Source organism: Aptenodytes patagonicus, chromosome 9, assembly GCF_965638725.1.
Source record: "Aptenodytes patagonicus chromosome 9, bAptPat1.pri.cur, whole genome shotgun sequence".
Classification (NCBI taxonomy): Eukaryota; Metazoa; Chordata; class Aves; order Sphenisciformes; family Spheniscidae; genus Aptenodytes; species Aptenodytes patagonicus.
Genome location: NC_134957.1, coordinates 16,595,082 through 16,620,935, shown reverse-complemented (window position 1 = coordinate 16,620,935; position 25,854 = coordinate 16,595,082). Strand labels below are relative to the sequence as shown.

General features: G+C 43.7%; 2 protein-coding genes and 1 long non-coding RNA gene across 3 annotated transcripts in view; 2 read left to right on the top strand and 1 right to left on the bottom strand.

Moving 5' to 3' along the window:
- The window catches only part of NRK (Nik related kinase), a 114,172-nt gene extending 96,587 nt beyond the window's left edge, over window positions 1-17,585 (top strand). The window contains exons 30-31 of the mRNA XM_076347250.1: window positions 12,809-12,948; window positions 13,757-17,585. Coding sequence (XP_076203365.1) covers window positions 12,809-12,948; window positions 13,757-13,840 — 224 coding nt within the window. The 3' untranslated portion in view covers window positions 13,841-17,585. The remainder of the gene's footprint in view (window positions 1-12,808; window positions 12,949-13,756) is intronic.
- Window positions 183-25,006, bottom strand: LOC143164547 (uncharacterized). The gene is made up of 4 exons (XR_012996091.1): window positions 24,792-25,006; window positions 19,100-19,195; window positions 12,814-12,865; window positions 183-228 (listed from the first exon to the last, which is right to left on the bottom strand). It is a non-coding gene; the product is annotated as an uncharacterized LOC143164547 (long non-coding RNA).
- RADX (RPA1 related single stranded DNA binding protein, X-linked) overlaps window positions 24,778-25,854 on the top strand; it is a 30,322-nt gene continuing 29,245 nt past the window's right edge. The window contains exon 1 of the mRNA XM_076347251.1: window positions 24,778-25,354. Within this exon, the coding sequence (XP_076203366.1) occupies window positions 24,778-25,354 (577 nt within the window). The remainder of the gene's footprint in view (window positions 25,355-25,854) is intronic.

Below are 25,854 nucleotides of genomic sequence, written 5' to 3'. Positions count from 1 at the left end.
ATTCACAGTGCTGCCAGCCCAGGGTATTTCTAATAGATTCTCAATCTCTCCATGCTGGCAGTTGGCAGATTCTGATTGTATTGTAGCCAGGACAGCTGTTTGTTTCACCTTCCCCAGAGGGCTTCAGGTTAACAGTGTGGGGAAAACCAAGAACAACGCAGGCAGATTTTTGTTTTTGTTATTTGTTGCTTTTAATTTCTTTTCCGGCTCACTCCTCTTCTTCTGCATCTTAAAACAAACATACCAACAAAAAAAGCCCAAGACACTTAGATTGTACAAAAGCATATTATTAGCTTGGCAGAAACTGGATGCCACAGTGAAAAAATCGAGGATGTTCACCTTTCTCCTTTCACTTCTAGCTGGGTAGTTTTAGGAAAAGTCCATTAAAATCAGTAGAATAACACCCTTGAGTAAATGCCAGGTTTGACATTTGCAGAGGGTTTTCAACAGTACTGAGGGCAAGAAGCCCACTTCTGGAACACAGATCGCTACAAGACAAGTTATTTTTTGCACTGTTTCAATAAAATTCAGCAACAAAACTGCTTCAGTTTCAAAAAACAGGTATAAGGTTATAAGCTAACTATATAGTGTTTCTTTCCCTTCACTGAATAGCCCTATCTCCAATTTTCAGCCCTTATTCAGAGCTACAGGGCGTAATTAAAATGTATCAAGTCAATTCTCCATTTTTCATAGGGATATCTTACGGTCTTTGATATGTAGAAATTTTACATCCCCTCTGAATTAATGTTAGAAACACCATAAGAAATAATCAATAATCAAAAAGCAATTACTCAGCCAGGGTAAGAATTGTTCTAATGAGAAATACTGAACATAATTGGAAGCTGCACTGACAAATGCTATCTGAAGGAGACAGAAGCTTTCAAGAAGCACGTCGTTATGGGACGTGCTTCCTTAGGCCTTACTAAGAGTAGCAAGCGTACTTAACATGAACATACTCTTCAAACTGTAATGTCTTATCCACCTTATGGCGTGCATATACGATACATGATTTTGATAACTCTCCTTTGTTTTCCCACATGTACTTCATCGGTTAGAACTCCTTTGTCCTGCCTTGGGAAGAAACAATTTTAAAATCAGCTGCATGTATATAAGTGTCCTGCCAGAGATTAACCCTAATCTCATGTTCAATACTTTTTAAACCATGGATGTTACTTGTAACTATTACAGGCTTTTCTAGTTGTATTCTTACTATATGCTATGTCCTAAAGAGTCACTGTTACTAGTTAGTTAGTGTGTTTCAAAGAGGGATGATATATAAGGAACAAAGGGCTTTCTTACATCCTGCTTTAGAAAGGGGGATATTGCAAGAAGGGTCGCATAGATCTATGACTCCTACTTGGAAATTTGCAGTTTGTGTCACTGGGCACTGATTGCTCTCAAAGCTTTTTCACTTAATCTAGATAGAGTTTGCAGGAGTGCCTCAGAAGGGGACCAGAGAGAGCTTAAGTCCTTCTTCCTAATGTTGCTGAAAGTACTGAATCATCAAACCCACAGATATGAGAGAGAGGTTTGTAAAGCATTCTTGTAGCCTGGAAATCGCACTGCCTTAACTCCAGTAAAAATTTCCGTGTGCGTATCCAGCTGGCACTGAAGTGAATAAAGCTTCACCACTTTGGACCAGCTGAATATGTGATCTTTTGTGCCAGTTAATTACTCTGATTTAAAACATCTTTTGGTATACATCTGGCTAGGCATGATATTCTCAATTTCTCAAGGTTGATTACATCCTAATAGAAGGAATGGCATTTGGACATTCGCCTTTCCACGTGCTCGTGCAGCTATTTCTCCTGATCTTCAGCACACCACTATGATAATAATTTGCATGGAAAGCCGTCAGTATGAAATTGCCTAAGCATTTTTGTTACAGTATTTTAGGGCAGTTAAATAGGAAGAGGATGGAGAAGATGCTTCTGAGGGTGGCATCCTATCTGGTGAATTTTACTATATTCAGGGTAGGAGTCTTGTCTATGTGAATAGTTTAGATTTTCTCTGTAGTCAGTCTAGAGAAATGGGCACCACCAGATGGGAGGGTGGTGCCTATCCAGGGACAGGTAGCTAGGACAGGGATAATGAAGCATCCTGCTGAGAAAGCAGAGGGCGAGTTAGATGAAATGTTTTGGATGGTAAGGTTAGGAGAGCTGAGTAACCAGCTAGCTCTTTGCAGAACTTCTCCCAGTGCTCAGAAAGCAAGACTGTAGGTTTTCTCTGGAAGGAAAGGTGTCTGTCTCCATCCGCCTCTTTCGTTGTCTATACTTCTGCAGATTCCATAGCTGGAGGGAGGCAGTCTCCAAACAGCCCCTCTCAGTTGTCATTTGAAAATTTTCCAATACGTTAGCTTGAGAACCCTTGCGTTTCTGCTGCTGCTGCAGCACTTCTGGTATCTCAGAAATAGATTTCTTTGGAACAGAAATTGTCGGTCTTTGTGATGTGGTACAAGATTAAATTGACTTCCGATTGGAATCACATTTCCATTAAAAACAAATTAATCCAACCTATAACTCAACACACAAACTTTAAACAAATAGCTGTGTTAACTATTATTTTAATAATTGTTTCCCACTAGCTCCTATTAATTCTCTTGATCCTTTGAAATTCTTGGCTCCAGACAAAAACATTAACTATTACGAGAGAAGTCTGAATAACTGTGTTATTTTCGTGGCCAAACTTAGGGGGAACTTGAAAGTTTCATAAGAGATCCCATTTTCCTGGAATTTCCAGACCCATTTCAGACATCCTAAAGTCTGTGTGAGCTTATCTCAAAATTTTCGCTCTGCGTTTCAGAGATAGAAGGGTCTTGTGTTAACCTCAGGGTGCTCTCTAGTCATCCTTTGCTCATTTCTTGATTTCTTTAAACAATGATTTTGAAATAAAACTTTTGTAGTTGGTGAGAATATCTTGACTACAAAAAATAAAAACTAGTTTTGTGTTATAATTGATGGATTTAGGGCAGGGAAGCTAAATATAGCTTACTCTCATAGTCTTTAAGTTGGGACCTCTGCGACCGATCTGTTAATAAGAAATTGGAGAGAGGAAACTCAAATCCTGTGGGAAATTAAAATTGTAGAAGTACTCTATCTATGTTTAATCTGAAAGATATTTCACATATGTAGGGCTAAATACAAATATAGCTGTAATATTTTCTTTCTATAAAACAGGATTAAAAAAGGGTTTAAGAAACATCAAGTTAATAAGATTTGGGAGCACTTTTGCCTTTTTGTGTGAGTAATGAATTATTTACAGTATGTAGTCTTAGAGGGCTGGCACAAAACTGGATATTCCCAGAGTGGGGAACCAATAAAAGTCCTTATTTCCTTTGCCGTGTACGTATTAGAAGCAAAAAGGATGTTATGTGGAGAAACAGACAGCATTACCAAACGGTGGTTGAATTACTGCCTCAGTGCTCTTATCGACATACTCACCAGTTCTTGAAACAGTTGCTGCCCAGCTCATGCACAGAAAATGCCTGCTTGTACCTAAATGACTCTTGTTGGTCAGATCTCCTGCGCGCTTTTTCCCCAGGAAACCACAAAAAGCACTCAAACAAGCAAACCGTCACCCCAGATACATTCCTGGGTTGGGTTATCAGTTCTACTGGCGTAACTACAAATGAGTAAGCAACACCTGGGAGCAGAGAAGCTTTGGAACAGAGATGCATAGAAACATACATGTTTAGGAAAAAAAATGATTTAGTCATAAATTTATTCCTAGCTTGCTTGGGGTGGTTAGGGAACTGTATGTGTTAGCCCTTTGTCCAGTGCAATCTAACCAAGACATACAGCAGAAAACCACCTGCCTTCCATGGCCAATTTCTTGATTTGTCCATTGGTGACTTTATTCAGCCTTAGTTTCTTTTCCTTCTTGGTTATGACTCTCTAGCCTCTCTCATTTAGTAAAAGTCACAGCTGTGACTGGAGGAAGAAAAATACCCACTTCTATCCAAGTAACATAAACAATAGCAGTAAAACTATTTAACAGAATCGCCCAAGAGAAGTTACTGACTCCTTCCTCAGTTTTCCTACCCAAAATTGCTTAACTTTGGGGGCAGTAAGTTTTAAAGCATGGGCAAAAGACAGAAGTACATGCAAGTAGCTAATTGGAGAGCTCGAGACTGGGTTTCAGTGGGAACAAGCTTTGCTACATTGCAGGACACTGTTGGTATCTGTGGGTTATTTCCATTCCCAATCCTCAACATGTATGTCTCCCTTCCATTTGTCTAAAAATAAATAAATAAACATCCTTTCCCCAAAGAGCGGGGAACCAATAGAAGTTGTGATTTCACAGAGCATACTGGGTTTGACTGAAGGGCCAAAGAAGGGTTCTGTAGAAGTGTACTCAGTCTTAAGATCTGTGTGGTCTCTAACAGCTGGTATGTTTTACTGTCAGCAAAGTCATCACTGGATATTCTCCTTTTAATGTTCGTGCCCGGCTGCATACTTGCCTGAAGCAATTTTCTCAAACGTGTACAAAAGCAAAATTCAGTAGCTTTTTTTCATTGCATTTCACCTATGCTCTTACTGTCTGTCTCCAAAAAGGAATTCAGTAAAGCAGCGTACATTCTCTTTTACCCTGTGAAATGGAGTTTGATATCATGACTCGGGCACGCAAAAGTGGGTCAGACTCTTTTAATTCATGTTCAGTTTGTTCATTTTGAACTTCTTTGGTTTATCTGGAATCGGTTGCCTGGGGAATTTCTGGAGTCTCCATCACTAGAGGTCTTTAAGGTCAGGTTAGACAAACAACTGTCAGAAATGATACTGATGTGGCAGAGATATGGATGGAAGAGAAGGTGCATTAAGGTCCTTTCCTGCCCTGTTTCTGTAACGCTAATCAGAAAAGCCCAGTTTTATGATACTTTGCTAAAAGCTGGCCTCATTCTGCTTTCATGCAGAGGTCAGCTGGGAATAACTGCTTAGGGCAGTGAGTACAAATTCAGTACGTGAGATCAGAAAAGGGATTTTTGAAGGGAAAGAGTTTACAAAAGAAAAGAAGGGTTAAGAAGGGAAGTGAGATTGTAGCAGTACCTGGGTTCTGTGGTACCAAGTGCACTTGTCTCATTCAGACTGTGAGTATGCTACTGGTGTGAGACCGAGATCATTAGCTCATGTCAGTGACACTTCATAGAAGTTAATGGATCCAATATGGCTCAGTAATTTCTTTCACCTTTCCTATCTCCCTCAAGCATTTCCCCTTGAAGCAGTCACTTCCCTGAATGGGGGCTCTACTCAACTTAATGTTCATACACGGTGTAAACAGGAAATACCAAGTCTCACCCTAAGTTTCACGCGTTGCTAATGCTTTCACAATGTTAAGAAACTGATTTTGAGCTCACTTTGCTATACTAACTTTATGGCATGTATTCTTTGATGTCCAGGGAGTAATGCTGGTGTAAATGGTATAAAAAGAACCACAGGTCATGCGCAACTGTAGGTCTTTTAAGATATGTGGTAATGTGGGTGAAGCAGGGGAGCTTCAGGTAACTCTGAATAACTTTGTTCCAGTACGTTAAGCAATATTGGCACATCAGTCTGAGTCAGTATATGCCTTTTCTGCTGAGCTACTGTCCAAAGGACCAGAGTGGCTGTCTAAGTCTAGGGTTGCTAGAAACCAGTACAATCTTGCATAGCGTGTAATATAAACACCCTTATATGTTGCCAGCTGGAAGCATAGGATATTTTTATCTAAAGCCTGTTGAGGTGGGAAGTGGACTCAGAATAACTATTCCTAAGTTGCTCATGGTATAGGAGCTTTTGTTCCAGAGTAAGACAACTTCATTCAGAGTATCTAATCTGCTCTCAATTCATTTCACATGAAACACTTGTAAGTGCTCCCACATGGGAAGATTATCAAGACTCAGTACTGGCCTTTGAATTCACAGCCTGCTATCCTGCAAATTAATTTCCATGGCTGTGGCAAGCAGCTCCTGTGCTGGCATGATCAGCAGCAGAGCGCTCTAGCGCGGTGCACAGGGGGGTTTCCTGAACCGGGGGAGCCGAGAGAGCCAACAGGAGCCTGCAGCTCATGCAAAAGCGGCTGACGAGACCTGGGCAGGGTCAGGAGCAATGGCAGCCAAGCCCCCCCATGCCTATAAAAGAAGCTCCTGGGGAGTGCTAACAACCAGGGCATGGCATGTCAGCAAGGGTGTGGTGCGTGGAAGGGCGCGCAGAAAGGGTGCTGAAGCTCTGCCAGCTCGACCAGGGAGCAGTGGTATCCATCTGACAGAAAGCCATGGCCTGTCTAAGCTCTGCACCCACCACAACTGACGCAGCTTCCCAGACAGAGCTGTGGTGGGAACACGCTGCCAGCCAGGCGCCAGGCTGCGGGGTGTGCCCTGCTCTTACACCAGTACTGGGCAGCAGCAGTGAGCACACCTGTGGGAGGTGCACCCAGGCAGAGGAACTCCTCCGCTTAGTGACAGAGCTCCGGGCGGAGGTGAGGAGGTTGAGGAGTATCAGGGAGAGCAAGAGAGAGACTACTGGAATTGCACCCTACCTTCCCTGGGACAGGCCCAGCAGGCAGACAGGACACATGAAATGGAGGATTCCCTACCCTCTCTCCGCCTGGCTGAACACAGTGACTTAAGGGATGGGGGCAATGGCGACAAGTTCCTGCCTGGCGCAGCAGGCACGTCTCCTCTGTGACTACCCCACCTCCCCAGGTGCCCTTGCATAATAGGTATGAGGCTCTGCAAGTGGAACTGAACGATAACGAGGATGATGGTTCATCTAGCTTGGAGATGTCACCGAGGTTAAGTCAGCCTATGTCCTGCGTCAAAACTGCTTCCATAAAGAAAAAAAGCTGGGTCATTGTCATGGGAGATTCCCTTCTGAAGGAAACAGAAGGCCCAATATGCAGACCGGACCCACTTCTTAGGGAATTCTGCTGCCTCCCTGGGTCCCGGGTAACAGATGTGAAGAGAAAACTTCCTACCCTGGTACAGCCCTTAGATTATTATCCATTATTGATTTTTCAGGTAGTAGCGATGAAGTTGCAACTAGAAGTCTGAGGGCAATCAAGAGACTTCAGGGCCTTGGGACGACTGATTAAGGGATCAGGAGCACAAGTAGTGTTCTCTTCTATCCCTCCAGTTGCAGGGAATGATGAGAGAAGAAACAGGAAGAGCCAGCAGATCAATACTTGGCTCCGAGCCTGGTGACACCGGCAGAATTTTGGGTTTTTTGATCATGGGTCAGTTTACACACCACCAGGCCTGCTGGTGACAGATGGGGTACACCTGTCTCAAAGGGGGAAAAGGATCTTTGCACAGGAGTTAGCAGGGCTCATTCAAAGAGCTTTAAACTAGATTTGAAGGGGAAAAGGGAGAAAACCAGGCTTGCTAGAGATAAGCCTGGGGGCAGCACACCAATGTTTGAGGGACAGTGTGCTAGCGAGGTCCCTCAGTCTGTTGTCTCAGTGGAGTTAGGGGATGGAGATCCATGTGGCAGCAAAGACGCAAGGGTTATGGATATGGTAGAAACCACAGAAGTGCCCGAGAATGGTCACGTAGAAATTAGGGCTTCTTCCCCAAAAAAAAGGTGGCAGGATCAATAGCCCAACTGAAGTGCATCTACACCAATGCACGCAGCATGGGCAACAAACAGGAGGAGCTGGAAGCCATTCTGCAGCAGGAAAACCATTATATAATTGCTATCACGGAAACATGGTGGGATGACTCACACAACTGGAGTGCTGCAATGGATGGCTATAAACTCTTCAGAAGGGATAGATAAGGAAAGAGAGGTAGTGGGGTGGCCCTGTACGTTAGGGAGTGTTTTGATTGTCTAGAGCTTGATGATGGTGACGATAGGGTTGAGTGTTTATAGGCAAGAATCAAAGGGAAGGCCAACAAGGCAGATATCATGGTTGAAGTCTGTTATAGACCACCCAACCAGGATGACGAGGCAGATGAAATACTCTATAAGCAGCTGGGAGGAGTCTCACAATTGCTAGCCCTTGTTCTCATGGGGGACTTCAACTTACCAGATGTCTGCTGGAAATAAAACACAGCAGAGAGGAAACAGTCTAGGAGGTTCCTGGAGTGTGTGGAAGACAACTTCCTAACATAGTTGGTGAGTGAGCCAACTAGGGAAGGTGCCCCGCTGGACCTGTTGTTTGTGAACAGAGAAGGACTTGCAGGTGATGTGATGGTTGGAGGCTGTCTTGAGCATAGCAATCACGAAATGATAAGAGTTTTTGATTCTTGGAGAAGTAAGGAGGGGGGTCAGCAGAACTGCTACCTTGGACTTCTGGAGGGCAGACTTTGGCCTGTTTAGGGGCCTGGTTGACAGAGTCCCTTGGGAGGCAGTCCTGAAGGGCAAAGGAGTCCAGGAAGGCTGGACATTCTTCAAGAAGGAAATAAAGGCACAGGAGCAGGCCATCCCCATGTGCCGAAAGACAAGCTGGCAGGGAAGACCAGCCCAGCTGAACAGAGAGCTTTGGCTGGAACTCAGGAAAAAAAGGAGAGTTTATGACCTTTAGAAGAAGGGGCAGGTAACTCAGGAGGACTACAAAGATGTCATGAGGTTATGCAGGGAGAAAATTAGAAGGGCCAAAGCCCAACTAGAACTTAATCTGGCTACTGCGGTAAAAGACAATAAAAAATGTTTCTGTAAATACATTAGCAACAAAAGGAGGGCTAAGGAGAATCTCCATCCTTTACTGGATGCGGGGAGAAACACAGTGACAAAGGTTGAGGAAAAGGCTGAGGTACTTAATGCCTTCTTTGCCTCAGTCTTTAATAGTAAGACCAGTTGTTCTTGGGGCACCCAGCCCCCGGACCTGGAAGACAGGGACGGGGAGCAGAATGAAGCCCCCATAATCCAAGGGGAAATGGTTAGCGACCTGCTACACCACTTAGACACACACAAGTCTATGGGATCCACCCAAGGGTACTGAGGGAGCTGGCGGAAGTACCAAGCCATTTTCAATCCTCGTCAGCAGTCCTGGCTAACCAGGGAGGTCCCAGTTGACTGGAGGTTAGCAAGTGTGATGCCTACAAGAAGTGGGCCAGAAGGAGGATCCAGGGAACTACAGGCCTGTCAGTCTGACCTCGGTGCCGGGGAAGGTTATGGAGCAGATCGTCTTGAGTGCCATCACATGGCACGTACAGGACAACCAGGGGATCAGGCCCAGTCAGCATGGGTTTAGGAAAGGCAGGTCCTGCTTGACTAACCTGATCTCCTCCTATGACAAGGTGACCCGCTTAGTGGATGAGGGAAAGGCTGTTGTCTACCTAGACTTTAGTAAAGCCTTTGACACCATTTCTCACAGCATTCTCCTGGAGAAACTGGCTGCTCATGGCTTGGACAGGCGTACTCTTTGCTGGGTCAAAAACTGGCTGGATGGCCAGGCCCAAAGAGTTGTGGTGGATAGAGTAAATCCAGTTGGCGGCCGGTCATGAGCGGTATTCCCCAGGGCTTGGTATTGGGGCCAGTTCTGTTTAATATCTTTATCAATGATCTGGACGAGGGGATAGAGTGCACAGATGACACCAAGTTGGGCGGGAGTGTTGATCTGCTCGAGGGTAGGAAGGCTCTGCAGAGGGACCTGGACAGGCTGGATCGATGGGCCGAGGCCAACTGTATGAGATTCAACAAGGCCAAGTGCCGGGTCCTGCACTTGGGTCACAACAACCCCATGCAGCGCTACAGGCTTGGGGAAGAGTGGCTGGAAAGCTGCCTGGCAGAAAAGGACCTGGGGGTGTTGGTCAGCAGCTGGCTGAATATGAGCCGGCAGTGTGCCCAGGCGGCCAAGAAGGCCAATGGCATCCTGGCCTGTATCAGAAAGAGTGTGGCCGGCAGGAGGAGGGAAGTGATCGTGCCCCTGTACTCAGCACTGGTGAGGCCGCACCTCAAATACTGTGTTCAGTTTTGGGCCCCTCACTACAAGAAGGACGTTGAGGTGCTGGAGTGTGTCCAAAGAGCAATGAAAGCTGGTGAAGGGTCTGGAGCAGCTGAGGGAACTGGGGTTGTTTAGTCTTGAGAAAAGGAGGCTGAGGGGAGACCTCATCGCTCTCTACAACTACCTGAAAGGAGGTTGTAGCGAGGTGGGTGTCGGTCTCTTCTCCCAAGTAACAAGCGATAGGACGAGAGGAAATGGCCTCAAGTTGTGTCAGGGGAGGTTTAGATTGGATGTGAGGAAAAATTTCTTCACCGAGAGGGTTGTCAAGCATTGGAACAGGCTGCCCAGGGAAGTGGTTGAGTCCCCATCCCTGGAGGTATTTAAAAGACATGTAGACATGGTGCTTAGAGACATGGTTTAGTGGTGGACTTGGCAGTGCTAGGTTAGCGGTTGGACTTGATGATCTGAAAGGTCTTTTCCAACCTAAACGATTCTATGGTTCTATAAATCCTTATAACTGGCCAACCCCACAAATGGTATAATGGGGCCTTTTTGTTGGCATGTTATTCCACAGATGCAATTTGAGAAAGAACTTTTTGATTCTGCTACAAGAATGAGTTTTTGTGCTACTTGTACTTCAACTGACGTTTGCCATTGTCAGTTGACAAGTTCTCAGTATCTTGGCCGGCCAGCAAAGCATCAATGGCTGAACTTGGTATATCTGTTTTATTATGTTCCTATTGTAATACTGCTTGGAGATCAGATCTCTTCTGAACATAGCAGTAGTGGTCCAGTCATCCAAGGCTTTCTATCCTGGATGACCTAGAGGTTGCAACAGAGCCTAATTAAGCTGTTACTGAGAGCTGCAAGGATGCTTTCAAATTGAAATCTGCTGAAGGCATGGATACAGCTGATACAGACATGGCATACTGACAACTTGAGTGCAGATTTCATGTAGCGGAAAAGACAAGGAGACTTATGAGTGGATTAGGTCTTTGTTGCTGGACCTATATGACCTATACTAAACAGGGTAGCCATAGAATGCTTTCATGCTCTCTATATATATGCACCTGCCTTGCTGTCCCACCCCCCAGAACCATAGTTTGCCACTGTCTCTGTTGTGTTCAAAAGCGAAGTTTGAAAAGGTTAATGTGGTGTCAGTTGTTACAAAAAATAGCAAATGTCTGAGTCTTGTATCATTTTTGTCTTCTCCACTTCATATGTGGTCTGGGCCTACCTTTTCAGATACTAACTGTACATTGCATGGGTGCTGCCCTGGTGCTCGTCATGCTACTGCTGCAGTGATTCAGAAATGCTAATGATAAGTCTTCCTCGCAGCCTACAGGAGTAGCGCCCTGTTGTACAGCCTAGGAACTGAAGCATAAAGAAAAGATTTTAAAATGTATTGATTTCAGGTGTTTGATTTTTAGAAATACCCCTCCCCCCCTTCTCTTCTCCCAGTTATCCTCAGTTGCTCACTGCTGTTTTGCTTTTCAAACAGGATGGTTTCTTCCTCTTTCCACATGACGGGGATACTGGGAAAGAATTTTCTTGCTCTCAGCTCTAGTGGCAGGGAAGCCTTCAGTGTGCACAAAGAATAAGTGAGAGGAAAGTACACTAAACAGATTTAGGGGAAATTTGTAGACTTTGAGGGAACTAAAATCACAATATTGTAGCCAAACCACACGTTTCCAAGGAGGTATAATTTTCATACACTTGTTCTGACAAGAATTATAAGCAAGGATTCCAAGTTAATATTAAATCAACAACTGCTAGAAGGATATATGGTCACTCAGGCACATTGCCTTTATTTTCTGCTGTCCTTCTAAAGTAGGATCGCAGGCTGTTGCTTCCTATATCAGTGTGTACTGAAAGTTTCATTTTTAGACAAAAATCTAAATCAACATGGAAGGTTTTAAGGAACAGACATTGCTCGCACTAATAATGTAGGGCAGACAAGCATTGTCCACTGAAGGTAAAAAACAGTCAAATGTACACATTCCCTCTACATCATTTCAGAGCACCAGAATTCTCGGACTAATGAAGTTAACAGTTCATAGTTGAGCAAGAACAACAATTTCTGCGCATTGACTATCAATAGAGCATAACTAATGTGTTTTTACCTTGGAAGCCCATATATGCACTAATCAGAGGGCTTTCATTGAAACTGTGCCCAATTTGAAATCTGTGGTGTTAACTCCTTCATCACTATTCTGATTTCTCATGTAATTGCCAGATTTAAAGGGAGTAACATAGTAAGCTTCCACAGTGCTGGAGTATCTTCTTTTGGTTTTGGAGGTAATGCACATAACCAGTGATAGGAAGACAATAGCTAAGGACATCAAATTAATCATGCCATAGTCTCAGATTCAAAAGTATTTGTGTTTCAGACTAAGCTGAACTCCGTAGTAAATACAAACCCAACTTCCTAATGGGAGGCTATAGAGAAGACAGTCAAGACTTTTCTTGGACACGTACAGTGAAAGGATGAGAGGCTAAATGGGCACAAGTTGCACCAAGAGAAATTTTTAACCTTGAAAGTAGTGATGCATTGCAGCAGGGGCTCAGAGAGGTTGTGAAATATCCATCAAAACATGTCTGGACAAGGTCCCAAGTAACTGTGTCTAATTTGGCCCTGCTTTGGGGGCGGGCATTAAACAAGATGCCCTTCAGAGGTTTCCTCCAACCTTTTGTGATTCTAAAATATATAATAGTAGCATACTTAAGATTTATGTCTAGAGTCCAAAATAAGTCTGAGAGGAGAAACTGAAATTTAGTTACTGTTGCCAAGGCTTTTTGTGTAAACTTAAAATACAAATAATTCAGAATATATTGTTATTGAAGAGAAATGCTTCAGATCTATGTTGACATAAATGAGGCAAGAATCAGTCTGTCAGCTATTAAATAGTATCAAATCTTTTTTTTTTTCTTTTTTTTTTTTTTCTTTTAGCTTACCTTCAATCTAATCAGGTCATGGGCTGGGGAGAGAAGGCGATTGAACTACGCTCTGTGGAAACAGGAAATCTGGAAGGAGTATTTATGCACAAGAAAGCACAGAAGCTAAAATTTCTATGTGAAAGAAATGACAAGGTACAGAGATGACTACAGTGTGGTGATTTAGCAAAAATGAGTAATAGTTGACTATGACACTAAGACCATTTAATTTCTGTAACTTTGTTTTTACATCGGTTATTTCTTAACTTAGTATAACTTCTCCATTCAAAGCAAATGTAGTCACTGACCCCACAAAGCACTATGGATATTCCGCACTTTCACACCAACCTACTTTAGCCAGCTCTGTTACAACTCCTATTCCACCCAGTCTTATCAGAGGTGATAACAAATACAGACATTGCTAACTGGCCAGACTCCAGCACAACAGGTGTAGTGGGGAGGGCTAGTGAGCCAGCCCTGATAATGCCCAACTACAGGACTGCCTCTCCTGGGCTACTGAAATTGCAGGCAATTCAGAGCAGCCATCATGGGAAAAAAAACCCAACGCTCTAATATTTGAGATATAGCAGGCACTAGACTATAGATAATCAAGTATGATTTCTTGCATATAGCAGTTCTTGATAAATGTTCTGTGGAACCTGCTTAGTCCCACTGACATATTTATAAAACTGGGGCCCCAAAACTGTTTAGATTAATTAATTACTTTAAAATGTTCTCTTGTGTCTTTCCAAATAGGAAAAGAAATATACCAAAAAATATATCCTACTTGTACCACAAGCACAGTTTCATTTTAAAAAGTTTCTCATGGGATTAAAATTGAATTGTGATTTATATATCCTTGTATTTGGGACTGTGGCATTCTCTCAGATTTCCTGTATGGGTAAAAATATTCTCATAAATGTAAACTGACAGTAGCGTATCTTTTTTTTTTTTCCCTTTCAAGGTGTTCTTTGCATCTGTACAGTCAGGAGGCAGCAGTCAAATATACTTTATGACTCTTGGTCAAAACGTACTATTCAACTGGTAAACCACATCAAAATGAAGGATGCTTTGAAATTCCCTGTAGGTAGCAGTGTAAAATGCTTGGAGGTAATATACACAAATTTGCACTTTTTACCTACAAAAAATTTGTCATTAACTTATCAAAATTCATATTCTTTCAGTTTGGAAAGAATTCCATTTTCCTGTCAAAGTATTGCAAACATGTTTAGTTTGTCTTCTAAAATATGTTGCAAACCAAGATTGTATTCACAGTGTTAGGAGAGAACAACTTTAATGAAGAATGTAGCCAATATAAGAAGCTCCTGTACTCTGAAAAGTGTACAGTTTCATTTTCACAGATGATGTAATGTTGTTATCTTAAGTAACTGAAGTATCTTTCCTTTTTGGACAGCAACATCTGTAGGTAGATATAAAAACACAAACAAGTTGGGTAACAAATTGGAATCTACTTTATTTTGAATTGGGTTTTGGCTTGTTTTACATTTTAAGCAAGCTGTTACTGGTTTCACCAAGACTCACTTGTCCAGGTCTTATAATCAGTGAAAGAGCAACTGTTCATGATGGGGCCTAACGCAGATTGGGACGCTTGAGGGATCGTATCTTGTGCTAGGTAGACAGGTGCATTTCACTGCAGAGTTGTGAAAGCAGCTGCTTCTACATGTGCCCTATCTGGTAGATTTTATAAAATGCAGGGGACTGACTTCATGTTTCTCTCAGGGCTGGATGCCTGAGCCCATAGACACAGTTACTGTAGAATGTATTTGTAAAAATAGTTTAAATAGTTTGTCAAAATCATATATGCATAAAGCATTATGGACTTGAACCTGTAACTTTTATTCAAACATGGGACCCACACTCTCATGAATTGATTTAAAGGCACTACCCATGTATATAAGGGCACAGGATCAGGCACTTCCTTTTCTTCCCTTCTTGCTCTTTCAGCATCAAGTCTTCATGTATTTGTGTGTAAATATAATCTTTCCACAATGGATGTTAAGATTAACAAATGTATTCTTAATATAGTTATGAAAATATCCAAAGAGTTAATCTATTATAAATAGAAAAGATAAATAATTTCAGGTGCTTTCTATGCTAATTACATCTAAATAAAGCTGCATTCACTAGTGTTATTGGTGCCAGTGTTTCTGCATAAACTCTGTTCTCAGGGGCTTGTAACTTGGCCATAAAACTATACAGATATAATATATATACTATATATAATCATATACTATGATTAAATTGTAGGGTTTAATGCAATCCTCATTTAGCTGATTTTTGGATGTGCTTTGAAAACATAAAGCATCAAATGTAATACAAAAGAGCTCATTCCAGACATGATACAGTATGGATGACGCTGTAGGCAAAAGTGAAATCGCTAGCTGCAGTGTTTGAAAATAGGTATTTTTTACTTGAAATATGTGATACTGAAAGGTGCAGGGAAAGTGTGTTGGAATATCTGGTTGTCTACCTCAAGGCTGATGATTCAAAGTTGACTAAGAAGGGGAGAAATAAAGTTGTTGAAACTGGTAGCTGTTTTGTACAGTACGTCGGTTAAATTAGTGTTGGCAGTCATGCTGTGACTGACAGGTGCTCAGATTGCAACCATCAGTTCCGGAGCTGGCATCCATGTATATGTCAGCAGAGAATCAAACTAGGGGCTAATCACCCTTTCCCCCCTTCCCCCTGTTGGCAGCTCAACTGCTGTAGGCAGATCAGAGATGCCTACACTGTTGCTGTCTTACGTTTTTTGGCTATGTGGAGGACTGCACTTTCCAAAGTTACTGACCTAGCACTTTTCATGAGCACTAGCTTATCTCAAAATGTATAGTGTTTTTTATGAAGTATTTTCCTTTCAAATGTTTTAACCTACAGAAAAATAAGCCTAAGGCCATACTAAAAAATACGTGCAGTTAAATACTCAAAGTGGTTCTTAATGTATGCAAGTAATCAGCTTGTGTGCAGACTTAAAATCTGAATGGTATACTGTGCTCGGGCAGAGCTGTGTGAAAACAGGAGGTCTCTGTCTCTTTGTAGTAATGTTCCTACCTGTTGCCAATGCTAGAACTGGGGCAAATGAGCAAAACATGGCTTGGCTCCCTACGCTACTGAACACTGGGCTTGTTTTGTTCAACTTTCACCAAAAAAACCCCACAAACAAAACCAAACCAACCCAAAGCTGTAACAGAAACAGAGATGAAAGTTATAATTACAGGCAAAAAATAATTTGCAGACCATCAGAAATACAACTTACTTGCTTTTGACTTAAAACAAAGAAGTCTAAGAGACTGTGAAGAAAGAACAGCTTTCATTTTTGTACCCAGCAGGTGTGCAAAACTTGCTTGCAAAAATGCTTGTGCTATAAGCAATCAGTGATCTAGGCTGCCCCATAGTATTTTTTGAAGTGTGCTTATCTCAGCAGCCTCTGCATTACATGGGATGCATGTGAATTTTTTCCCTCTCCCATTTTGGTGTCAACAGGTAGGAGGCAGATTTTTCCTGATGCGAGGCACTAGTTAAAAAGAATTTAGTAGAGAACAGTGGGAATTTAGAACAACCCATATCAACAGATTGAAGAAGCAAATGTGATCAAACTTGTTTAACATTATTGTAACAGAAAAGTGTGACAGTAAGTTGACACACTGTAAAGATGTTTAGCTCCATACCAAGAGGGGAAAAAAAAAAAGCAAGTTCAAGAGAGGGAATGTGCACTATTACACTGAGAATTTAATTTTTCATTCTGTTTCCTTCTATTAGCTCTCTTTTCTTTCCAGCTATGATTCAAGGCAGTGGGTTGGATTTTCATCTGTCACTTTGCATGTAAAACCATTGGAATTATTGGGGTTACATCCATGTGTAAATGTGGAAAGAATGAGGCCCTTAGAGGTGAAAGCTTTTAAAGGATTTAGAAGTGGTATTGCAAATAGCAGTAGCAACTGGATGCAAAAGACGACTGTGGCATTTTCTGTTTATCAAGAGAAAATCAGAATGGTTGAATATGAGAAAGAGCCCAGAGATGTCGAGAAGAGTAACAGAAGAGTGGAAGTGACTGAAGAGGAGGGAAAAGCTTAAGAAAATAAATAGCTAAAGGGGAGGGAGTGGATGTCTGGAACAGTGTATTGCTGTACGAGGAATCAAAAAAAAGGTTAAGAGATGTTAAGGAAAAGAAAGTAACCAAAGAAATGGAAAGGTATCTGGAGTGACCGGGTGGTCTGAACACTGAATGAGAGTGTTCTGAATAACTGTTCAGCTCAAAGCAGAAGTTCAAAGGCTGGAAGAAAAAAAAATTCCAGAGACCCAAGTTTATCCTGACATAAATTTAACTATGCAAAATGTGTATCAGATTTGTAATTTCATTTTGTGAGGTGTTTCTCTAGCTGTACCCTTTCACTAACTTTTAAAACCAAGGAGTGAACTGCTTAACAATGTGTTTTTCTAGTGATGTCTCTGATGTGAACAAATGCTATAGGGGCAGAAGGGCAGAACGTTAAGGATCCATGTCAGTAATCCTTTGGTACATACAGCATCCTAATGGCAGGTGGTGCTCCTAATGTTGTATTTGCCAAACAAGACTGCGCTAATACTGGAGCAAGATAGTATTGTATGTGCCTGCTTTCATTTTAGGAATGGTGAACTCTATTCTGCGGCCTGAACCTTGACACGACTTTAAAACCTGGGAACAACGCAAGCTATGTACTGTACATTATGTATTGTTCCCTAATGTTGAAATTGTACAACTGAAACAGTAATAAAAAATACTCTGAAAATCAAAACTAGTATTGTGCTTGTAAAATTCTGTTATATTGGCATAAGCTATCGTAAAAAGTCATAGAAAGCTTTGTTATTGTTTTCCAAATCCAGTCAGTATCCCTAGGGAAACATCTACATCTGCCTATAGAGACAAAATGCATATATTTCCTTGCAGCGGATAAAGATGTTGAGGTGACAGTGTGAGAGTTCAGCCTAGACAGAGTGCTAGTAAGGGTGACAGCTGGCGCTGTGCTGTGCATGCTGCTAATGAGCTTCACAAGTGAACTTCTGTGCTTCCGCCTTTCTCTTTACACAAATACCCAGTAGGATGAAGGCAGTGCAACTAGAGCGAAATGACAGCTTGCAGTCATTGACGCTACAAGAACTGGCTTTTATGCATGTGTATCAGCCTGAATGCCAAGTTAGCCCAATTCACTTTTTCTCAGGTATGCTCATGCAGTCTTTGTTGCCGCATATAAAATTTATTGCTCTACATAACGTGAGGTGTGATAGCACACTGTAGCTGTACCACTTAAGAGTAAGAATTAGGAAATTTGCCATTGTCGTGGTTTAACCTCAGCCGGCAACTAAGCACCACGCAGCCGCTGGGGATGGGGGAGAGAATCGGAAGGGTAAAAGTGAGAAAACTCGTGGGTTGAGATAAAGGCAGTTTAATAGGTAAAGCAAAAGCCACACACGCAAGCAAAGCAAAACAAGGAATTCATTCACTACTTCCCATCGGCAGGCAGGTGTTCAGCCATCTCCAGGAAAGCAGGGCTCCATCACGCATAACGGTTACTTGGGAAGACAAACGCCATCACTCCAAACGTCCCCCCCTTCCTTCTTCTTCCCCCAGCTTTATATACTGAGCATGACGTCACATGGTATGGAATATCCCTTTGGCCAGTTTCGGTCAGCTGTCCTGGCTGTGTCCCCTCCCAGCTTCTTGTGCACCTCCAGCCTGTTCAGTCAGTAGAGCATGGGAAGCTGAAAAGTCCTTGACTAGTGTAAACACTACCTAGCAACAACTAAAACATCGGTGAGTTATCAACATTGTTCTCACCCTAAATCCAAAACACAGCACTGTACCAGCTACTAGGAAGGAAATTAACTCTATCCCTGCTGAAACCAGGACAGCCATTTATGCCAGTGTTGGGAGTGGGAAAGGGTGAGGCCATGAGGCAAGATTTCTCTTAATTTTTTAAAATAAAGAGTATCTTTCATCAATGTTACACCTCTTTTAAGCTAGCAGAGCATGTTGTTTCCAGCATTTGATGTATGGAGTGGGATCTGTATTATAAGTTTAAAGAAATCACGGTTGCTTGGTTGGCTACATAGCTTAGTTTTGCCAGTCATTATTGTTCTTTCCACCAAAAGGTATTTCTAGGCTTCAGCAATACAGTACACCTGGATTACTCCACACCAGTTACTTCAAATGAGTTTCACTTTCCAGCACAAGAGGAAATATATCAGGCTTGAGTTCTGGTACAATTCTGTCTGTTGGAAAGGAGAATTTCTCTCCTTTTTATTTGCTTACCTCCTTTAAAATCAGGAATAATTGTAGTAAGTAGAGAAGAGCAGGAATTCTGGTTTCCTGCTTCACCTGTGATTCAGTTCTGCACTGATGACTCTGCTATAAAAAAAAAAGTACAGTGATTCATATATGCATTATTAGCGGATTGGGAGATGTCATTAATGTTGTGGAAAAAACTTATCAAGAAACAAAAAGTATTGTTTTCTAGAACCAGCACGAAAAGTCTTGTACCCAGCCCCATATATGTGAAAAGAACTGCAGGTGAGGATCCAAGGGTTTACTCTTTTGAGGTGATCCTTTATTGTTTTCTGACTGTAGATGTGTGTTGCCTTGCCAAAGGTTAGTAACATGTACAGCAAGAAGTGGTGATCATCTTAAGACCCTGTTTTTCCCCTTGCTTCTAATAGTTTTCGGAGTGGGCTACAGTTTCCATCCTCTGTATCAACTATTACCAGTTCATTCCCCACCCCCCCCCCGCCTTAACTTCAGCCAAGATGGTTCTACAGTTTCCAGGAAAAATGCTAGGGACAGTATTTGTCTTGTTCATGTTTGTTTTTACAAAAAGACAGAAACAAACTTCTCCCATCACAAAAAACCAGACAGATAAGTGAACTGGCAGGCTTTTCTATTAAAAAAAAAAAGTTTCAGGAACCAGAACTTGAGAAATGGTCAGTAAACTGGTCTTTGTACCTTTTAGCATTCCTGTGAAAAAAAGAAGCTCATTTGCCATCCCCATTAAGACTTCTCCATTTTCAGCCAAGTTAAAAATGTAAAAATGAATGTTCACATGTGCTCAATATAACCTCTTACAAAAGCCTCTCTCTCAGACTCCTAGCAGGCATGCTGCTCCAGTCTGAATGGCCGGGTCCTAAAAAGAAGTTTTCCTGCAGTTGCAGTTCTGGGCTCAGACCACACAGCCCAGCCAAAAAACAGCACTAAAGGTGGCGTGAGAAAGGAAAACGGCAGCTGTTGAAATCTGAACAAGTGACACGCAACAGAAGTCTACAGGCAAAGTAAAACTGGACAAAATGCCCAGAGATGAGAGCAAATAAAGGCAATTCCAAATCTAACCTGCAATTACTTGGTTTGGGGGCTGATCTACCCTGTCTAGACTAGTATTAAAACATTATTTGTATTTTTATCCGATACATATACTAAGCTTGATCCCTATGGCAGGTGCTATAAGAAATGTCCGAGGAGGCGTTGCATGGGCTAGTAACTAAAATCTCCTCCCCCACCCCTCGCTCATTGGCACTGACTGACATGCAGGTAGGCAGCACACCCATTTCATCAGTGGTATGCCAGCAATCAATAGTCATCTCATCCTACCCTTAAAAATAGGATTATTCTGTGGCAAATATTGACTAAACAAAAAGCAAACTGGGCCCAACTATGGCACCATTTGTGTGACTACTCAGTAAAATTCAACTTATTTACAACAAAATAAAGTTAGTCTTTCTCTGATCATCCTTGCTTGTGATCCTCTCCTGCTCCCCATCCTGAGTTGTTCAATTAAAATACTATAAAGAAAACAGAAGGTTGCAAATTGCTAGAAACTGAACCCACTTGGAGACACAGGAGCATCCATCCATATACTAATTCATCTGGTACAGCTTCCAGCATACAAGCAAATCACAGAAGAAGTGCATACTGGACTCCAGAACAACTTTCTGACATCAACAGATAAGACCAGGCCTCAACTTGCCCTTTCTTAAGGTAGCAGCCGGGATCAAGCTCATACATGATTTACTTAGTCCCCTCCTCCTCCACACACACACCCCTCATTCCAGCCCTATATACTTCTAAGTCTGCATCTTTTTTGTGTTGTGCATTCTATAAGGTGCTGCACAAAATCAGCATATCGACCCCAAAAGGCAATAGTGAGATGGCCATTAGATTTTATCCCACATAAGAAAGCAACCATTTCTTCTGAGTCTGCAAGGTAGCCAAAAAAGGCGAGGAAGGGGAGGCGTGAATTACCAGGTACTAATAAAGAACATACAGAATTCCTCTCTCCCTGGCAGAAACTGCCCCACCTTAAGAACCCTTCAAACTTACTGTGACTTGACAGTATAATTGCCCTGATGAAATTGTATTATCCACATTGCACCTAAAGGTATAGGTAAAACAGTTTATATCTCACCACCACAAAACACGCTTTGCAAACAGAACAATGCCAGTCCAAAGTGAAAGCATTTGGTCTCATAATAGGAAAAACTAAAATATCTTCTTTAATTTACAACTATTTGCCAAACAGCAGAGCTAGGCAGCAAGATACAGCTACGCACACAATGAGAGTTACATAATGTATCAAACAAACTGTAAATAGCTTTGTATTATCTATTGCTATTGGAGCTCAAATGAAATGGCTTTTTAATTTTAGCTTTGTTTTACATTTAAAAGTAGTTTGTTTCATGGTACCAAATTGCTTTGGAATGAAATTGTTTCTCCAAAGACCATCATAAAAGCTAGCTTACAAGTTCAGTTGCATGTTTAGACAGCTGTATTTAAGTTAAATGAAACCTGAGCAAACCTGCAATCTATATAAAAGACTTCTATAGATTCTAAAACCTGCACAATAAATCAAGGTTCCACATAATAAAAGTGTAAGAGATCTTCCTGCTGACAGCCCACCACTTTCTTAAACTGCTCTTCAAAGTGCATAGAGCTGATTAAAGGGCAAGAGATGTCTGCTGGGTAATCACCTAAAATGTTATTTTAGCATTACTTGATTGCTTCCTGTTATTTTCTAGGTTGATTTTAAAAAAGCACCTAGGAGATAATGGTGAAATGTATTAGCAAGGCTTTTCCATTTTTGTCCTCAAAACACTTTGTGGCGAACACCTGTTTTACAGTAAGCTTTATAATCTTGCACAGTAGCTAATATTTTGTTTTAAATCTACAGCATCACCTTTTAGTCTTTTGTGCCTTTCATTTCTCCAACATGTATTAAATGTATTGTTTAACAGAATGTAATAATGTCCTCCTATTCAGCATAGCCCATTCCTCACTGGCATTGCTATAAAGGCTAACTGCTGTTTTTCTTAAGGTGTGGTGTACATAAAAAACGAGATACTTGGCTGCTAATTACGTCTGAGAATTTGGGACTACGTATTGATTCACCAGAGGCTGACACTGGTACGGTTCAGCATGCTTAGTTGTAGGTACATGAAAAATCATATTGTCTTCAATGAGCTTCTTACATGCCCCGATGGAACAGGCTCAACATAACACACTGAGCTCTTATTTTTCGTGATTCTGATACAGACGTCTGCTGATGGCTCATCACCATTCATTACTGATTCTGCAAGTGTTTCTGAACTTCCAGTTTCTAATACAATCACATCCGTCCCACTGGTCAGGTATGGCAGGGAAATCACATCTAGAGGAGCTCACAGACATAACCAGTCATTAAAACATGCTGTTGACATGCCGTCAGCAAAAGAGATTAACCCTGTTCTAGTTTTGAAATTGGTATGTTAGCTAGACCTCTGCTGGTGAGAAAGAAGGTAACAGGAGCAAGCTCCTAAGAGAGGGAACTATCTTGTATCTGAAACTGCAATGCATGCAAATTTATTCAAAATCATAAAGTATTAACTCTACTATCAGTCCTTATCAGTCCATTATCACACCACAAAAGCTACAGCTTCATAGTTTTCATGACTGAAACCACAGTGACTTACAATAATAAAAAATCCTGACAACAGACGTACATGTAACAATTACCTCTGCTATAAATAAAATACCTTTCTTCTGCAAGTCATATCACAAGCACAGACAAAAGTGGAGAGAAGCTGGGAACAGTCCACAGATTTCCTCATTATACCTACGGATTCATTTAATAGCTGGAAAAAAAGTCTACACCACAGCTCTCTGGGTAAGGCTTGTGTATGTAATGTGAATCACATCCTGTGCAACCTCAGTAAAAAGGTGTCTAGGCTGTGTTTGTTTTTTTTAAAATCGTAAATGCCATTTTATCAGTCCACACCACAGATCATGTGTTTACTGGGGAAAAAAAAAGACACCACACTGAAGTTTTACTCAATACCTTGGCTTCAACATAAAGAATGCCTGATTTGTTTCAAATTTTCTCTCTCACTATGGAGTGCACTGTTTCATAAAATCCATGAACTCATACCGTTCCTAGGGCAGTCTAAAGGCCAGAAAAGGCTTGGTTTTTTATACACCCTTGTCTAGTTTTTCAGTCTGTTTTAAATGGTTCAAGCAACAGGTTTTCCAATTTCCCTAAGGCAAACGCTCCACAGTTGCAAAGGCAGTAGACTAAGAATTACAATCATTCTCAAGCTGTGAGCTCGGAGAACTGCTTCTGGCCCAGTGCGTGAAGCAGCTCTGCCTAAGCTGCAGACCTGCTTTGGTCTTCCGGATTTCCAAAAGGCTATCTGGACCAGTGACGCTATAAATACTGGAAACTGCTTCTCTTCTTCCTCTTCCCACCCCTTTATCTTTATCCCTCTCTCCTCACTCTGTCCTGCTGCTTTACAGCCTAATGTTTCCTCTGACAGAAAAAAATACATATATTAGCGAGTGCTAATAAAGTATTAAAGACAAAGTTCTTAATCCCCGGAAGTTTCATTAATACCATAAGTGATCGTGGTATCGTAAAGAAGAATAGGATGATCTTGATAGTAGCAGTGGGATGAGAATAATAAAAAAGTAAGGTCACAGACTTAGGGACCGCTAGTAAGAATTTCTCCTAATAGATGGCAATTCAACCATTGCTGTTGGAAACAACAAAGGAGGAAGACCCAGGAGACTTTTTCAATGGCAGGATGATTATGATTACCAACACACTGCAACTATGAAAAAGGTAAATACCATTTTAGGAGCTAGCACGAGACACTTCCGTTGCAACTAGGAACGCATTCACGTTGAGATAGGAGCAATCACGAGCGTTATGCACCCAGTTAAATTAAAACGGAACCAGGAACCGGTGCAGCAAAAAGCCCCTAACGGGACGCTGGGAATAAAGAGCCTGTTTGCTGTTCAGGAGGCTGGCAGGCCCGGCCGCCCTGCCCTGCCGTGCCCTACCGACGGCGACCGGGGGTGGGGGGCACCCCGCGAGCCCTCCGGCAGCGCACCGCATGGAGAAGACGAGGGCGGGCGGCAAGTCGGCACCGGAGCAGACGTACAAACGGCCCTTCCGGGCCGTAGCCCCCACGCTCGGTTTCTAACGACCGAGCAGTGCCAGCCTACTGGAGGAACGAGCCCCGGGGTACCCAGAAGCGGGGGGCTGCCACCCAACGCCTCGGAAACCCCTTTCCTCCGCCGTTGCCCGGCTACTGATCGCCGGCAGCCCTGCGGCTGCTCCTCCCACCGCTTCCCCAGGCCTCCGCTTCCTCCTTTACGCTCCCGCCGCAGCTCGGCCCGCTGCCCCCGTCCGCCGCCGCCTTCCTGTCACCGTCTTCTCCCCCCCTGCCCCCCCGGTCCGCCGGCTCCACCCCTCCCCCGCCACGACCGTTGGGAGCTTTGAATGGAGCGCGGCGCGCGCGCGCACCAGCCCCGCCCCCGCGCGCGCCATGGCGGCGCCCAGGCTCAGGCCGTGACAGCAGGAGGCTGAGGCCGCCGTCTCCCGCCGCCCTCCCCCTCCCCAGCAGCGGCCCGGGCCCCGGCTTTCGCCCTCGGCGGCGCGGCGCGGGGGGAGGGGCCGCGAGGAAGCTGTCATGCAGGACCCTACCCCGGATCGCGGCGGTAGCGCCCGCCCCGCCGAGGAGAGGCGGGGGGCGGCGGCGGGGCCGGCGAGCGGCGGGGCCTCCTGGCTCCAGAGGGTCTTTGAGGAAGTGCGGGGCTCCTCCCAGCTGAGCGTGGCCCCCGCGGAGCCGCCCCCCCTCACGGTGGTGGCGGTGGAGCGGTACCTGGCCGGGGCGCCGCCGCCGCCCGCCGCCGCCGCCCCGCAGTACTGGTACGACGTGACCCTGGCGGACGGCGCGTGCCAGGAGCGGTGCTACCTGGCGCCGCGCCTCAACGGCCTGGTGCAGCGCGCGCACCTGCGTGCCGGCGCGCGCCTGCGCCTCACGCGCTGCTCTTACCTGTACGACGAGAAGCGCCTCAACTACGGCTTCCTTTGCCTGGAGGAGCTGGAGCGGGAGGGGGGCGCCGGGCCCCCCGCCGACCCTCCCCGCCACCGCCCGCCGCCCCTCCGCGGGGAGAAGAAGCACTACCTCCCGCTGTGGAACAACGAGGACCCTTACGGAGACATGTGGGTGGCAGACAAACCCCAGGCGCGGGTGGACGTCGACGGTAAGCTGAGAGGAGGCGGCTGTAGAGGAAGGGGATTTAGGTGGAAACCGGCCCAGAGGCAGCCGAGCGCCCTAGGGAGGCCTGCGCTGCTGAAGCCGTCCGAAGGCGCCCGCAAGGCTGAGGAGGTGCGGCTGCTTGTGTTGCTTGTGCAGCTGGGCCGAGCTCCCCGGTCAGAAGTGACCCTCCGGTTGCATTAGGCACTAGTATGAATGTGCCATGCATATGGCAGTTTACGCATTCATCTTACTCTGAGAGGGTTTTTTAAGCTTTATGGAAGGTTGACTGAAAATAGGTAGCTGTGGTGCTTGCACCTAGTCTTGAGGCGTCAAAAACATCTGTTCCAGTAGTAGTCTCTTGGCTAGTCTGTGGGACTGGATGTTCACACCTAGAAGCTGCCACCCAAAATACGGTCAGTACTGAGGGGCTCAGGCCAGTCCACGAAGCCTGGTGAGGAGGGAGTCCCCCTGGTATAAGCGGGACTTCTGCACAAGTGTGATGCC